This window comes from Trichosurus vulpecula, chromosome 7, assembly GCF_011100635.1.
Source record: "Trichosurus vulpecula isolate mTriVul1 chromosome 7, mTriVul1.pri, whole genome shotgun sequence".
Taxonomy (NCBI): Eukaryota; Metazoa; Chordata; class Mammalia; order Diprotodontia; family Phalangeridae; genus Trichosurus; species Trichosurus vulpecula.
In genome coordinates this window covers 244,869,467-244,886,364 of record NC_050579.1, presented here as the reverse complement: position 1 = coordinate 244,886,364, position 16,898 = coordinate 244,869,467, and the positions used below count along the sequence as shown (strand labels likewise).

The following is a 16,898-nucleotide window of genomic DNA, read 5'->3' as shown; positions in this document are numbered from 1 at the left end:
CAAAGAGCACCCGTTGTGCCAGCCAACCCCAGATCGCATGGTCTTTTCTTGCACTTGGCTGGACCTAAGCATAGGCAGAGTAGGGAACTTTTTACAATCATTGACTCTAGAAGCCTTGCCATTCAAAACAAAAATAAATTCTGCTATTGAGTCCATAGGACACATTAACACTTCTACAGTTTCCAATTTTATTTTTGACACTTTGAGAGACATCTGGAAATTTACAGTGTGGCACTGTCTCCTACCCTGAGAGAGGGGCTGAATCTAAGCTGGCAAGGGCCTTTCCTATTCTCTAAGGGCTTCAGTTCTTGGCTGCCCAAGGGTTATTTGTTGATTAACAATACGTTAGCACACGTTCTTGCCTCAGGGTGAATGAAAATATCAAGGTCAGACTAGTTTGAGGTAAAACACCTTTTGGGGCCAGGATGCCTTCATCTGAGAAAGCAGATCATAGTGGAAAGTAAATGTGCTGGCCAAGTGGCAAGTGTTCGGGGAATGAGATTTTAATGAATCACTTGCTCTTTGGAGCAAAGTGGGTCCATCAGATTTCAGTTGGTAGAACTTGGATTAGATTTTGTGGCCTTTACTTACAAGTCTTACTTGGTTCTTAACCTTCTTTTCTCATGTTAGAAAGCAAGATGCAACTAAGACTTGTCTATGTCCAAGATTTACATAAATTTAAAAAGGGCGTCTCTTAACATCTTTCATTTGAGCTTTGAAATTTGGGCTGATTCCCCCAGTGGAGAGGAAGCCCTAGTTTTCAAAATTTCAGCTCAAATTCTACTCTCATTTAGCTTCCAGTGTTGACTTGGCCTCTTAAAACCTCTGCCCTGCCCTGAAACAGGGTACTTAAGGTGGTAGTTCTCACATTTCTATATCATCTAATTTTTCAAAAGGTTTTTTTTTTTTAAATCATTTTATCTATTGGTACTTGGCCAAGTTAAGCATTTACTTTACACATTCTTTAATCAGCTTAATAATCCTTATAATTATTTGGTATAAAACTATTTTTTTAAAAATTAAATTTGAGTATTTGTATTAACCTATCACATTGTGTTGCTTTTTATCTTTTAAAAACAATTTCCCCCTGGACTGGCCAGGGGAATGGAGTAGGTACTCTATTAGTCCTTTCTATCTTTTAATTTCTACCATTCTAGAATAATAAATATAGGATTCAGTGAAAGATGAGGCACGATTCTTATTTTCCTTTTAACAGGTTTACTATCCTTAGCTCTTGGGGTAAATGGGTTTTGCCGTCACCACGAAAAACATTGTTCCCAATTGTGTTGATTAACAGTTTGGGCCTCGAGAGCTTAACTCCACATCAGAACCTCCTCTGGTGGCCCTGGCAGCTATGACACTTTAAAACAGTGTACAGCAGAGAGCGAGCCCTGGGCAAAGCTTATATAAAGAAGCCTGCAGGAGACAATATAAACCAAACAGCATAAAAAATGCTATACGCTATCGCTTCCAAATAAAAGCTAAATATTACAGAAACCTCACAGTGTTGGAAAAAGCAAGTTTAATTCAAAGTATAGTTACTCCCTTCCCTATCAGGGTAAGCCATCCTTTGTCTGTAATGTCTCCATGTCTCAGTGCTGTTCGGTAGGTCATTTGGGAGAGGCCATCTTAAAAAAGGTCAATAGCAAATGCTACAGATCTGCTTGGGAAATCTGATTCATCAGCATGGCTAAATCTACCCTCTCTCTTCAGCCTCTTCCCTTCCCCTCCCCTCCAACCTTCCTCCGTCCCAAACTCCCTTCATTCAAATGACAGCTGTACCTCTACCTGAATTCAAATATTAACGTGATATACTCAGTCAAAAGATGAGCATTCATAGTGATAAGCTGAGGCTTCATTCACTGCAGCAACAGCTACAATGCTGTTATGGTTTGCAATTGACTTTCAATAGGGTTGCCACAGCCAAAGCAGAAGGTAAGCTCGGTGGTGGCTGGCTAGTAAGTAGGGTACATTCGCATTTAAGGTCAACCTGTGAAATTTCATTACAATTTTTGCTACAGATCCAATTTAAAGAGTAAGGTACATTTCACCAGCACCTGGGTCACATCAGCTTTTAATTCTCTGACAGGTAGTATAGTTCTGCGTGATCCTGAAATTCCAAGAAGTCTGGGAGGGATCTGACCAGGCCCAGAAGCAGCAAGCTGCATAGTGGGAACAGGTTGCTGAGCAACTGCCACTCCTCAAGATGATAGAAAATCTTCAAGTGTATGATGGAGGCCCATGCTCTTTGTGATGTCTATACTGTCAATGAGCTGGGCTGTGGAACATGGTGAAAACCATTCAAGTTAAACAACAGACTGAAGGGCTTCCCTATTCCCAATGATCTGACTTCTGGGGAAGCCTAGGAATACAGGGCTGACCCAAGAACAGACTTACACATCTTAGGTCCATGATTTAGATCTACAGCTCTAAGACTTAGCCCAGCAATGAGGTAAGGAATGGAGTGCAATGGATGGCCTTTACTGATCTTTGTTGCACTACTATGGGAACTGCCCTTTCTGCTGCTAAGTGGAGCAATAGGCAGCCCAGAGGTGGTGCATAAATGCACAATGGGTTGGACACTTCGAAAGTCTGCTTGCATCTATAAAGTGACTACTGCCTTTGCTTCATGTAGGGATCATGGTTTATACTCTACCCACCCAAAATAGCTTACGAAAATCTCAGTTTGTTTTTCAAGAGTTGACGATGACATTTTTTTTTTTAAGATTAAAAAAAAAAGTGTTCCATGGGCACTGTTCATGTGGTTTCTTTTTTCCCTTTTAGTGAATAATTGAAGTTATTCCCCAGCTAAGTGTTCATTCTGGATTGACACATGCCTAGCACCCATCTATCCAAATCCCCTGCTGTCTGAGCCAAATCCTTACACTGCAAACTACCCAACTACCCAGGATTGAGACATGTGTTATCTAGCCTAAGCCCTGGGTAACTGGCCTGATAAGGCAGTTGGCTCAAGTCCAGGACTCCTCACCTGGGAATAACCCACTAGCTGGGACTGTACCTGCTTATGGTACTGGTTCGCACTGATTAGGAGGGAGAAAAAGGCATAATGGAGATGACAACAAGCCTCTCCTTGTTGGACACCATCATTTTACACCTATCTCCCTATACCAGGATCCCTTTTGTAATGGAGAAGTTGATAAAGGATGATGACTGATGAAGCTGTTCCTTTTGTTCTATTTTATGGAAAGTGGGGAATATCCAAATACATGGAAAAGAAAGTTATTACAAATTTTCATGACAGGACTGAATAGCCTGACAACTCCTACTCTTGACCCCAGAGTGGCAAATCTGTTCCTTCAGTCAGCCTTAATTCCTACAAAGAGGAAGGATGTATGAACACCGATGGTTTCAAAAACAAGCCAGAGGTCATTGGGTGACCCGTGATCCCTTCAGGGGAATGTCAGTCTTCTGTCCTCATCACTGTTGCTGGACTGCACCTGAGCTTGGAGTTGGGTTTCAGAGATTCCTGCATTGCCCTGCACTGTTCTTTGAGTGTAAAAAAGGATGTAGGCCTGGGTTTTGCACACTTCCTCGACACTACATACATTCAGCTTGGAGTCGTTACAGTGGACCCAAAAACCTAGGAAACCAAAGGGAAAGAAAAAGAATTATTACCCAATCTTCCTGCTTTCAGAGCAGCAGCTGAGACCACAAGATAAAAGGAAGGAGCAGAATTCTGAAGATAGCCAACTCTTGAATCTTTCTACTGAGGATAGATGAATAAAACCAGTAGAGACTTTGAAAATTTAAGTTTTAAACATTAACGTCAACCTTCTTCCCCCCATCAAAATTAATAATAGCAATGCTGCTCACAAGGGGCCAAATGGACTAATTTCCATCATCCCTCTTCCTGCTCTGAAGAAGGTTATAGGTGGTGAAATAGTCAATCACAGGAGAGGAGGGGTTGAAAGAAAAAAGAGCTTGCAAACGGTCCTGGACAATCCATAGGCTAGATTCATCAAGAATTAAGTTGAATACTGAAAACTAGAATTTGCTGAGATTCAATTTTGTGAGTTGGGGTTCCTAATCATTTGTTTTTATATTCAAATGGCTGACAGATTTGGTGACTTAAAATAGTTTTATGTGAAAAATAACATTTACTTTTTTTCTTTTTACTTTCGCTTCTATAATTCTCCAGACCATTCTTGTAAAAGGCCAAAAGTCAGAAAAAACACATATTATTCCTCATCTTTTTCTCTATGTAGCTAATAGGTAGCATACACTTAGTAATACCTTCAGAAACAGTATATACCATGAAAAGGGAGATCAAAGCAGAATGTCAAAGTGGAAAGAATACCAGGCTTAGGTTAAGAAGGTGTGTGATCAAACCCTGGGCTCTACACTTTGCTTGCTACCTATGTGAGTTTGGTTGGGCTAGTCACTTAATCTTTCTGTGTCTCAGTTTCCTGTTCTACAAAATGAGAGGGTTGGACTAGATGATCTCTTTAATCTCTTCTAGTTCTGATATTCTATGAGCCTATCATTCCTATCTTATGATACTTTCATTTCCCCATTTTTGATGGAAAGACTGAAAGGTCCTTAGGTAAATAGTAGACAGAACTAGAGCTGAAACTGAAACCTTCTGACTTTATCCATTAGATTTTAATGGATTTGACCTTCTTCTTACAGAGAGTTAGAGATTTGCATTATTAGGTCTACTATATAGTACTGAATGGCAAAGAAAGCACACACATTATGAACACACTGACAATTATGGTGTCCACACCCTGGAAAAAGGTACACGCACCTCCCTCTGTGTTGTAGCAATATGCTGTGTAGTGTCCTGAGCCAAACCCTTTCCCGTGATGCATCACCACTGCAGAGAGGTCATAGGCAAAGGTCTCTTTGTCAAGAGAGGAGAGAGTGTCCCTGCAGCAGTAAGGTTCCATGGTTAATACCTGGTCAAAGACGACATGGACCCCAATCTTCTCACGGTGATTACGTCCAGACCACCTAAAACAGGGATGTATATATACACATATGGCTCCATCAGAAGCAAAGGACATAAATATTTACAAAAAAATGGTGTGTATGTATGTGTGCATGTGTGTGGTGGGGTGGTGGTGGAGATGGCTTGGAATGTGGCCCAGTGTTTAGTGTTTTCATTGCTCCTGTATAATCAGTATTCTACAAAATTCTTTTCACTAGTGGAAATGGGCATAACTCTAGACAAAGGTATACTGTAGAAGAACATTTAGCTTTTCTTCCCCATGTATCCTCATCTATAAAATTCTTTCTCAAACACACCCATCTTGAGGGTAGACTAATCATTTTTCAGAATATGCTTTGAAGACAGAAATCCCTAAACAATTCATTTAGTTATTCTTTTGTGCCCTGTCCCCTCCTCTCTCTATCCCCCCCCCACTCTCCTTGCCCTGCACTGCGCCTCCCCCACCCCCCAACCCCGGCCTTTTCAGTCATCTACTATAAAGTTCCTGTCTCATAAGAGAACCTTTGAGCAGACAAACCAAAAGCAGGAAGTCCAATTAAACAGAGCCAAGGGAGCAGATATGTAAGTCCCCTGCTGTGCATCAACACAGACTTACTATGGATAAGATGTTCACAGGGACTTCACAGGGAGTCCAAGGATCTCAAAGGGGCCACTTTCCCTCTTCAAACCCTAAAAGGACTTTGGCTTAACTAAAGCCTCCCAAAGCAGGGATTCCTACAGCTTATCGACACCTGTGACTCCTACGAGATGCTCACCTGAATCGTTTAAGGTGCAGCCGGAGGACCTGAGGTAGTCTGTAGATCATTAACTGCTTTCTAGCTTCACTCAGAACCAGGGGCTTGGGAGAGGATTTACGCCGTCTGCCTGCATGGTTGGGGTAGAGACAAAACAAGTTGTTTACTAAATCAGCGTTTTTTTGGGGAAAGGAGTCAATTCTGCCCCCCCCATCCCCGTCCCCAGTTTTAAATCTTCAAGCATCAACATATCTGTAACTACAAAAAAAATACTCTTCTGGTAACATGGATTTATGGGTGAGGCACCTAAGAAAGTCACTGTGACACTATGTACTTGGGGAAATTTGTACAAGAAAGCTATACATTTTGAAATTCATGACAACAATAAATACATCAATATATATTGTGGATATTATGAATTAGGATTAAATAAAATAAAATTTTACTACAACAAAATGCACATACTATGGACGAATATTATTTTATCCTCCCATATACCTATATTCAAATTAAGCCTACTGGGAGAAAGGTTATTCTGCAGAGCATAAGCTTGGTGAGAACTTATATCAAGATGGAGAGGTTTTAAGCACAAGGCCCCATGTCAGCCTGTTGTACAGGGACCACACCGAATTTAGGCTCACCACCAAAAAGTTGGCCACAAAATAATCACTATTTTAGCCGCTGCAACTTAAGAAACCACCTACTAAAGTATGGGAGAGTTTTGTTAAATGTTGGTGGAAAGAGTATTCCTAATAATAGACTCATTGTAATGGAGAGGGAGGGGGGATAGTTAGGAGAAAGAAGGGGAGCAGAACAGTGGCCAAACATCTCAGAGAACTTCACTCAAGCTTTATATTAGAGGATTCTTGTGGAGAAAAATTAACCATTTTCCCCTCCCTACTTCCAGGATATCTCTGGATTCTTAAGCTCGCTCAGTCACTGCAGATGCTGTCTGGAGGTCTCATTTATGTATGGGAGCTAGTCTTTAGAATCCTTTTATGGCCTTAAGTATCCATAAAGACCAATTCTGAATTTTAATTGTTGGCTACACAGTAGTATAGTGCAGTGTGCAGTAGTAAACAGAAAACCAGCTTCAGAGACAGGGAGTCTTGAATGAAAATTCTCCCCTTGATACAGCACACTGCTGAGCAAATCACTTAAGCTGTCAGTGCTCTAGGCAAATTTCAGAATAACCTCCAATCTGCACTAGATGGAATTTCCTCGTGGTGTAGTTCCCTACACCAATGAGATCATAGGTCTGGGACCATCCTAAAATAATTCTAACAATATTGCTTTGAAAATAACTGCCCCATAACATAGTTTCACCTGTGAACCTGATTAATGACATTATGTAATATGCAATCAGATGATAAGTGGAAGGTATGCCCTGGATTCAAGCTAAAAATACAAGACACTATAAAGGTGATGGCCCTTACAGTGGGTCCACAAAATGTCTACTGAGAAAGGTCTTCAATTGAGGCTCCTGTGCATAAGTGAAATAAGATAGAGAAAAAAAATCGGTTTGGAGTGAATAGCAAAGAGGGGAAATAGATTTGTCATTAACAAACCATTTAAATAAGATCTTTCTTCAACATAATTTGTCTATACCATGGACAGGGTTCTGTATTTTGGTGCTGTACTTGATCTGACAACCACCACCACCATTTTCCCCCCCAGACAAAAAGCCCTGCTAGAAACTCGGGGTGAGGCTGGCAGATTGGCTGAGCATGACCAGATCCAAAGCAGAACTGGTATTCAAATGGCACACAGGATCATGTCGGGAGATGCACTGCAATATTTCAGGAGATGCCATGGAATCAAGGGCATGTTAATTTCGATCAGAAGCCTTCTCTGTAACCATTCACTGATGGCTGCTCTAATTATTTTAATTAAATATGTGTATGGAGGGGGATGTGAAATTAGGGGGTGGCTCCCCACGGTGCCTACTGATTGTCTCTGAGTTGCTGATATCATGGTCTCCACATCTGCAGAGACCAGCATTTCTGCTGCCATGCTCTATCATCTGTACCTCACCAAGTGTAGCAAATTGTAACCAGATGACTTATCACAAGCTATTTGTTACAACAGCCAGTGGAGCTGCTGTCAATCTCATTACAGACTGCAGCAGAATGAAAGAGCTGTAAGAAAGGCGTTTGCCATGGTGGGCAACAGTGGTAAAAGGGGGAAAGAATGGAGGAATAAACAGGCAGAAATCCACCAGCCATGTTGCCTTGTTTTGCAATATTATTATGCAGAAAATTTCAAATCACCTAGGAACCTGGGCAAGGAAAACTATGCTCAGTAGAAGCAATGCATAAGTTAGGATAACAATCAAGAATGGGTCTTTGTTCACCTAAAATAAGATTTAATTCAATCACAAGGAAGAGAAAATTCAGGTTCAATCAGAATGTATCAGTTCTGGGTGCCTTTTATTAGGTTATACAGAGAAAGGTAGTGCATTGGCATTTATGGACAACCCCAAACTAAGAGACCAATGTATCTTTCCCTTCACTATGGGTTTCCTTTCCTGTCATTTTTTTTTCAGTTATCAAGAAAATGATGAAAATTGGCATGTCCAGTGTGGGCAACAGAAATCACATAATTTTAAATGTGAACTTTTATAAAAATCTTCCTTTCCTCACACATTATGTCCAGTGTATGTCAATCAGACTAAATCAAACCATCAAGAAATTTGTTATGTGCCTCCTCCCTTCCTTAAAGTGTTGTGATTCACTTAAAGAAAGCAGCCAGACACTGCTGCTGCAGTCCTGGCCACTTCTAACTCATCTGCCTCTACAATTCAGTATGCATAAGCATGCGTGTATTCTACATTAGTTAATTTTTGTTAACTAGTAAAATGATACTGTGTGTTATATGGCTTTTCCCCTAATTCTTTTAAGTACATCATTTGTCCCTCTGATTTAAAAATTATTAAAAAAAATTTACAAAGTAGCATCAACATAGACATTTTTAACCTAGTACAAACTTGCCTTAACAAATCTATTTTCAGATTTTCCCATGTTATTTTTAAAAATTATTCTTTTTAAATTGTTGAAAAACCAAACATGAACTTATTCACTTAATTGCCTCAACTTCCTCCAAGCCCCACGTTTTTAAAAGGGGGCATCCCTCCTCTCACTCACTCCTGCTAGGCTATATAGCACCCATAAATACTTTCTGAAGCTATCCCTAGAAATGATTATACCAAAAATCTGAACTTAATAAGAGATATTAATCTACCATGTCTTAGAATTTCAGTGGAGTCCCTAAGTACTGATTGTCTAAGGTAATAAATGTAGTGTTACATTTTTCCTTTCAGTTTTTATAACCTTAATTTCCAAAGACATTGCTTCCCTCCTCTCCCCCAATCCATCCTATACCTAGGGAGCCATCCTCTGTAATAAATAATTTTTTTAAAATAGGAAAAAAAAACAAAACAAACCCTAGGTGGTATAGTAGACAGAGTGCTGGTCTTGGATTCAGGAAGAGCTGAGTTCAAATCCTGCCTCAGACATTTTAACTGTATGACCCTGGGCAAATCACTTAACCTTTTTCTGCCTCAGTTTCCTCATCTGTTAAATGGGAATAATAACAGCACCAACCACACAGGGTTGAGATGCATATGTAAGGCACTCGGCAAACCTTAAAGGGCTATGTACATGCTAGCTATTGGTAACCAAGTCTCATGATATGAATAATATGATACGAATACTTTACCTCCTCCTTGAGGAATCTAAGGAAGCCTACTGTGGAGCATTGTAAGAATAAACACTCCTTTGTTTTTTTTTAAGTTTATAGAAGGTTCATAACTTTGCCTTTAACACAATGAGAACCCAAGTTGAAGAACAACTCCGTGGGACACAGTTTTGTACCGATTCCATATCAATAGTTTTAGTTTTAGCTAGAAGAGGGCATCATGATCACTTCATTATCAGCTCTCCCCCACTCAGAACATGTCACTTACTGTTGCACTGGTCACATGCGTAGATCCTTCCTTCCAGGGCCTCCGTCTCTGTGAATTTGGCCAGCATCTCTGTCAGCATGCACTCAGTCTGGTTAAAAGGGACAAGCCCTTTTTCTATGCAATGATAGCGCTCAGGGAATTCCAGGGACAGATCCCAGAAGGGTTCAATGGTATTGGATTTGTAATTGCATGTTATGCATGTGACCTAGAAGTGAAAGGTTTATATGCAGATTACATTATTCCCTTGCATCTGACATAAATTTTGCTCACACCTTAAGAAAGCCATCTTAAGTTACCCTGCCCCAAACCACGTGTTCTTTGTTTTTTTGTGATGTGACATAAAAAGAACAAAAAAAGTGATTACGAATCTGGAGCATGTTATATTTCTGATAGGCATTTCTGCTAGCAATGAGTATTGATATTTATTAAATTTAAAGGCCACATGACACACAGAAAATATTAACTCCTGAAGCATGTAATACTACTCTATGTTGCAAAAGTACAAATGAAAAAGGAATTAATGTTGAATCATTGCCACATAAATGATGTTATGGCCCACAGAAAATTCTGGTGTTAATATCTTTTGCAAAAAAGAAAGTTTTTCCTAACAAATACACTGATCAAATCTGACATCATACAATGCTCCGCATCTATAGTCCTCTACCTCTAAAGGAAAGAAATGCATAGCATAGCAGCAATTGGAAACTCCCAGCTTTAGGTAAATTCAAGTAAACCATCCAGGGATCTTGCATTTCACCTCAGATGGTGGGCTCTTTAATGATGGGAAACATTTCTTACTTATATCAGGATCTTCTCCTCAGAGCCTAGCCCAGTGCTTGGCACATGAGGAAATTTTTTTAAAATGTGAATTCCCATGGGAAAATATATTACTAAAATGCCATGTAACCTTATTTTTCATAGATACTTTAATACATTAAACCTACATATAAACAAAAGTATATTTTAGTCTCTAAAGTTTCTTTAGAGGTTCTGTTGTGCTTTTATTCTTACCTTCTAAGTATTACTAAAATTTTTAAAAAAATCAACCCACTTACGAGACTACCATACACTTAAGGAACATTATTTGCTCATTTCCCTGGGGTCCTTCCAGCCCCTACTTGGAATGGTCAGTATGTTATAGCTCTTTATCAGTCTGTGATTATGATCATATGTAGCTATTGTGAGAAACTTAGACGAGCAGAGGAGGAAAGAGGGCTCCTAAAGAAGTCTGGATCATTTCCTAAAACATGCCAGAGATGGACAAGCCATCTATGGACACTTATAAATAAAACGTGGCAGGTTATGTAATCAGAATCAGTGATGAGAAGCCTCAATGTTATACAAAATATTTTTAAAAAACAAGAGGGCATGCATCTAAATGTGTGGGGTAGATTCCTTAAGGGGAGTGCAGGAAAAGATGGACAAGAACTGCACAGGATTATATAGTCTGGATGGATTGCAACCAACAGCAGTAGGAGTCATAGATCCACTGAAGTGTTGACATAATAACAATCATGTTAACATCACTGGCATCTGTTTGAAATTTAGTGATATGGCAAATGACACAAAAATGGGGCAAAAAGAGGCAGCAGAAGTTTTTATCAAGACAGTATATGTTGATTTACCACATCACACTCCAAACAACAGATTGCAGATCTTTCCTCATTATATTAACTTGCCCAGAGCCTCCACAAGAACCACACAATGTCTGTCCTTGGTGCTGATCTATATCAGGGTGGGGAGAATGAAGAAACATACCTGACTGAGCAGCTGCCCATGAAATATTGTGTTCACCACCTTCAGAACCTGCTTGGTGAGTTTTCTCTGGGAGAAGGGGATGAGGATCCGACGCTTGGTTCCCTCTGATTCCAGCTCCTGCTGGACTTTATCCAGCAGCTCACAGAGAAACTCCTGAGCATCTTGCTGGTCATAGCCCCGAAAGGCAGGGATCAAGCTCCAAACAGAATGGAGCATGGCAAATGGAGATACCAGTGCCCACTTCCCAGACCACATAACACGAAAGAGGGTATGTAATTCATGACAGAGAGAAATGTGCTTTGAACTTGGCTCCTTAGGCTGTATTAGTTCTAAGCTCCTATTTATGGAGGACCCACCATTCAAGCCAGTGGGTAAGCCCTGCCTACTGCATGGCTCAATTTTGTCATTTCTTGCTGACTCATCAGCAGCAGATCCATTTGCCAATTTACCTGACATCTGAGACTTCCCATTGGCTGTTTTGGCAAGCAGTTCTTCTGTTTCACAGAGGTCAAGGGTCAAAAAACATTCTCTGAACTTCTGGAGGTGACTGAGCACTTGAAGGATAGAGTTCATGTAACAGGTGTTACCCAGGTTCCGAAGACCTGTTACACCAGGAGTCACCATTGGCTTACGGCGGATGGAATAAAACGGCTTGAATTTGCTGCTTTGCACTCTTCTTGAGGTAGGGGAACTTGTTGCTATCTCTCTGAATTTCCTGGGAATCAAATTTGCTTGGTGAACGTGAGAAAGCAGCCTTGCACTTTTCCTGGGAGGGGTATTGGCTAGCTCCTCAAGGAGGCGGCGCTTCATCTCCTGCCTCCGCTGCCTTGCAGCCTCTTTCTTCTTCTCTAATTCCTCTATTTGCTTTCTTTGCTCCAGTTTCTGTTGGCCTCTGGTGCTCTTTTCAAACCAGATCCTCAGCGCTTTAGCCAGCAGACACTGGCGTCGGTGCCACAGAGCTGTCAACATCTGGGGCTGTCCCTGAGGAGCCTGCTGAGGTTGGAACACGTCCTCTCCTGAAGCCATCGACCGAAGCATTCTACCGCTCCTCACAGACAGATCCTGCTTCTGGCTCCTAATTGCTGAGAGAGTACTTCTGAGCAGTTTTAGATCCCCTTCAGGGTTATCATTCAAAACATAGTCTTCACAAAGGTAACAAAACACATAGAGATCATTGACTTCCATAGCCAATGGGTGTCTGGTTTCTTCAAAGTGTTTAAATGCATGTTCCTCAATGTATCGTCCACAGGCCACATGAGAGCACTTCAGACATGCCCAGACAGACTCTGTGGTGTTACACTGCATGCAGTGCCACTTCTGAGGATTCAGGATAGAATGGTCCTGGGCGAGTCGTAACCGCCCTACATGTTTACATCTATCCATGTCTTACAGAAATCTCCACTCCTTTAACCTGGCAAAACAAGGTGAAAAAAAAAAAAAGGATATCTCAGTGTTACTCATTTTGAAGAGCATTTTTTTTTGGAGGGGAGGAATCTTCTTACTAAAGTATTCACTGATCTTTCATTCTTAACCATCACAAAAACAAGGCTCCTGAAAGACCAATAATCCTGCCCTATGGTATTAGGATGATAGTGAAGAGATTAAGATCCCTCAGAAAAGACAGTTAAGACACAATAGGAAAACATTCCTTTGGCTCAATTTTAAAATTATAATTCAGTTGATTATTTTAATTCTTGAAGATTCCAGCTGATACACAAGTCTAGGTGAATGGTTTATCATGTCCACTGTGCTCTTTAGAAAAGAGATGGAGATCACCATCATATGTAATGTGCCTGTGAAACTGAACCATGAAACTGAATTGGTGAAAGCCTCTATATCTCATTACTGTTCTTCTGGTTGGGTGAAGAGTATCATATGAGTAGAAAAAGAGGAGCCAGGAGACAGTCAGGAGACACTCCAAATACAATTTTCTGTGAGGAAGATTTCCCAAAGTGTTCTCCAGAAGCCAAGAGAATAGAAATGAGAGAAAGGAATCCGATAGAGAAAAACTTCTAAGAGAAGTGAATTTAATGGTTCATCCTAAGTCATCATAAAGGAAAAAGTCCTATTCACAGAATTCAAAGAAGCTCTTTTTGACTCCAGCTGGAAGTGACATGAGGGGCAGGCTGTCAACCAGTCAAGGTAAAATTTTCATATCTTGTAAAGAATAGTTATATACTCTGTAAAAGGGGGTGGGGATTTTCACTATCTTGGCTGAAAGGATAGATAATTAGAGGAGAACTGGATGAGTCTAACTGCTCAAACAAGTTACCTATTTGTTAGCTATTGGAAGTAGGACAGAGGGACAATACAAATCTTCCAGCTAACATACACGAAAATTAAAGCAGCTATACAAATGCAATGTTGTAGATATTATTGTTTTGGAAGCCTGAAATGGTTTGGTTTTTATTATAGTCACATCAATTTTGCTTGTCATTGAACTAGTTTAACAAATCTTCCTGGTAGAAGTACAAATTTGAGAACTACAAAGAGGACAAAGTCATCCTTTGAGATATTAAGAACACAGGCTTTCGGTATTAAATATCCCAAGAGTGATTTCTGTTCATAACCCAGGGTACTTTCTTCCTTTTTCTCCTCTGTTTTCCAGGAAAGCTCCCTCTTTTACTTTCCCATTCCTGGCAGGGAACTCAGTTCAAAAGAAAGAGGCTATGACTACTTCTGTGTTCTCTCTAGTTGGCACCTCTGGCTACCCTCTCTGCTGTTCCATATTTCAGCTCAGCTCTGCTGACAGATCCCATAGTTACCAGATGGCCTGCCTACTCCCCACTGCAATCCCTTCTAAATGTGGCCCCCATACTGTTGCCACAATTTGGACACCCTACTTCTGTTATTGTCCCATCTTAGATTGGTTAGAAGGCATAAATATATTTTTAAAAATTCAAACTCACTGTTTCCCTTTGAATTCCCATAAAACACTTGCATTTTCAGCTTTCATACATTAATTTTCATTGATATGTTGCTAAGTTTTCTTAAGTCACTTATATTATGTTTCAACTAGACTAAAATTATAAACTTAAGGTTGGGAAACTGGCTTCTTCTTTTTCTTTTTTTTACATTTTCCCACAACCCCTAAATTTTTGTTCTGTGTAAGTATTCAGTGCCTGATAAGATTGAAGTTTAGGATCAAAGCTACCCTCTCTCCGAATTATTCTTATTGCACGTATATACCACATTGGTAATGAAACATCATTCTTGTTTAGGTTAAGACTGTGAGTTTGCTGATCTTCAGGCTTAGACTTACTCAAACTAAACAGAACAATATGACCTGAAAGGCTGAAGTAGTTAAAAAATATTTACTTTTGTGCTGCTTATCACCAACAAATAGTACAAGTTCAGAGGCTGGCTGTGTATAACACTCAAAATGATCTAAAACTCATCTATTCACTAAACTAAAAAAAAAAAGACAAAAGTAAAAAAAAACAAAGAGACTGAAAATTTCAGTTAATCTTCATGCATTCCACATTCGTGATTTGTAAACATTAATCTAATTCCCTTTATAGATACACAAGCTTTCACGAAAATCAAATAAAGAATTTTACTTCTAAAATTCTTTCCCATAAACAGGTCAAGAATAAATTATCTTTTATTCATTCAGGGTCTTTTGCCTGTCTTTTTTCTTGATGATTCAGTACTCACTGAGTCATATTTGTATTGCCTCTTCTTTGTAACTCAGAACCCGGGGCCTGGCAAATCCCCATTTTAGCCAATAGGATCTGGCAGGTCTTCAGGAATTTAATTGGTACTGAGATCTTTATCACATGAAACACAGCACAGCTTCAGAAATCTACAGAGAGAGAATAGTTTGGTGAGTAAGTTATGCATGAATGTAACACCTTGAGCACAGCTGTTTAAAATCATCTCCCTTCTATTATTTTTTTTCTTAAAGAAAAACAGAACTTGGTTAGTAAAAATATAAAACCACCTCACATTCTGCCATAGACATCTGTCAAGTGGAAAGGGCACATTGGAATTTCTTTTTTCTAATTTTATTTTCTGTGGATCACATTCCTATTTTCCTGAACATCCTTTCCCCCCATTATAAGTCTATTGTGGTAACTGACTAACCTGCCATATGGCATAAAATCCACACAGGAAAACTCGGGGATGTTGTATACTGCACCACTCAGATTTGAGTCAGGCAGAGGGGGAAGGAAGTGGGATGGAAGGTGGATTTGATGCTGATAACTAAGCTCTGTATTTGTTAATTCATCACAGAATGAAAATCTCTCAAAAAGTGATGAGAAACACTCTTTAATCAGCATAGAAATGAAGAGAGAAACAAAGTTCAATTGACTTTAACCTAAGAAATTAAAGGGGAAAAGGGATGAATGGCCTTTTTTTGAAAACCAGTAATGCATTTACTCACCTCTCACATATTCACAGTATTTCAAAACATGGTATAACACTCACTGACAAAAAGTGGAGTCCAATTTTACACATGTGAAATGTACAGCTTTTCATTTAGATTCCCAAATGTTGCAATGAGCCCCTCTTACTCCACCTTAAAATACATGCAGTACAGCATTCAGAAGTATGGCCTGAAGGAAATTTCAAACACAGCTTATGGGGAAGCATAGTTACAATGTAATTAGGGAAGGATAAGATGCCTTGCAATAGTTCTAAGATGTTAAGAAGATTAACTAAAAATTGATATGTGCCATATACACCCTAGATAGATTTAAGTGGGGGTGGGGGAAGGAGAACAAACCTCTAAACCCAACACGTCTTCATTAATCTGGTATATGTAATACTAGCAAATGGCAAATATTTTAAAAGATAACTAAGCCTTTTCAATTCTTGTCCTTTGTTCTGATGAGAAACTTGTAGATTTAAAAAAATCTCCCTATGAGATAACTGAACAATCATAATCACCCTTAAAAAAATTCTAAATTGAAATTTTGATTTGTCTTTTACTTGGCTAATTCTAATTATTCTTCAATATTAAATTTCCTATCAGTCTAAATGTCTAAATACATCCTTAGAAATGAAATTGTAAAAAAAAAAAAATAAATGGAAGGGTTCTGCTTAAAGGAGTCTTCCATTCCCCAGCCCCTCCCCCTGCCCTTGTCAATTTCCTCTAGGTTCTTACACTAAGGACTGTGGAATAATCCTGTCTGGTCTTGGTAAGACCAAGTAGTATAAATTCCGGTCTGAAAAAGAGAAGACACTATGGTAACATGCTGACAGCCTTCATTTACATAAAAGAATACTAATTATGTGGTATCATCAACATCTGTGATTCTGCTCACTGCCATATGCGACAGTGTTGGATCTATTAACCCTTAATTCTACAAAGTATGCCCCAAATTGCCCCATACCATAGAAAACTCTAAAGCCTTGCAAGGAAAAACTAATTCAGGCATGGGAAATGGATTTTAACAAGTAAAGTGATACTATGATATGATAACAAGTAAAAGTGATACTTTTCCCAATAGATGGGAGGAAAACC

At 39.5% G+C, this 16,898-nt stretch overlaps 1 protein-coding gene across 2 annotated transcripts; it reads right to left on the bottom strand.

Annotated features, from left to right (window-relative positions):
• USP49 (ubiquitin specific peptidase 49) lies at positions 1-15,306 on the bottom strand. Of its 2 annotated transcripts, none has more exons than XM_036766587.1 (6): positions 15,086-15,306; positions 11,429-12,839; positions 9,671-9,875; positions 5,728-5,836; positions 4,769-4,974; positions 1-3,601 (listed from the first exon to the last, which is right to left on the bottom strand). In XM_036766587.1, the coding sequence occupies exons 2-6, from the start codon at positions 12,809-12,811 to the stop codon at positions 3,411-3,413; spliced, it is 2,094 nt and encodes a 697-aa protein (XP_036622482.1). In that variant the 5' UTR covers positions 12,812-12,839; positions 15,086-15,306; the 3' UTR covers positions 1-3,410. The 2 variants fall into 2 exon arrangements, with proteins under 2 accessions (XP_036622482.1, XP_036622483.1); XM_036766588.1 differs by having other exon boundaries at positions 4,920-4,974; positions 15,086-15,233.
• Between the last annotated feature and the right edge of the window lie 1,592 nt (positions 15,307-16,898).

Bases quoted from the DNA above. Each gene is read 5' to 3' on its own strand.
- USP49 (XM_036766587.1), bottom strand. From the start codon at position 12,811: ATGGATAGATGTAAACATGTAGGGCGGTTACGACTCGCCCAGGACCAT. The intron at 5,837-9,670 runs GTAAGTGACATG...CCAACCATGCAG, and splicing joins CGCATGTGACCAGTGCAACA to GCAGACGGCGTAAATCCTCT. The intron at 4,975-5,727 runs GTGAGCATCTCG...TCCCTGTTTTAG, and splicing joins CTGCACCTTAAACGATTCAG to GTGGTCTGGACGTAATCACC.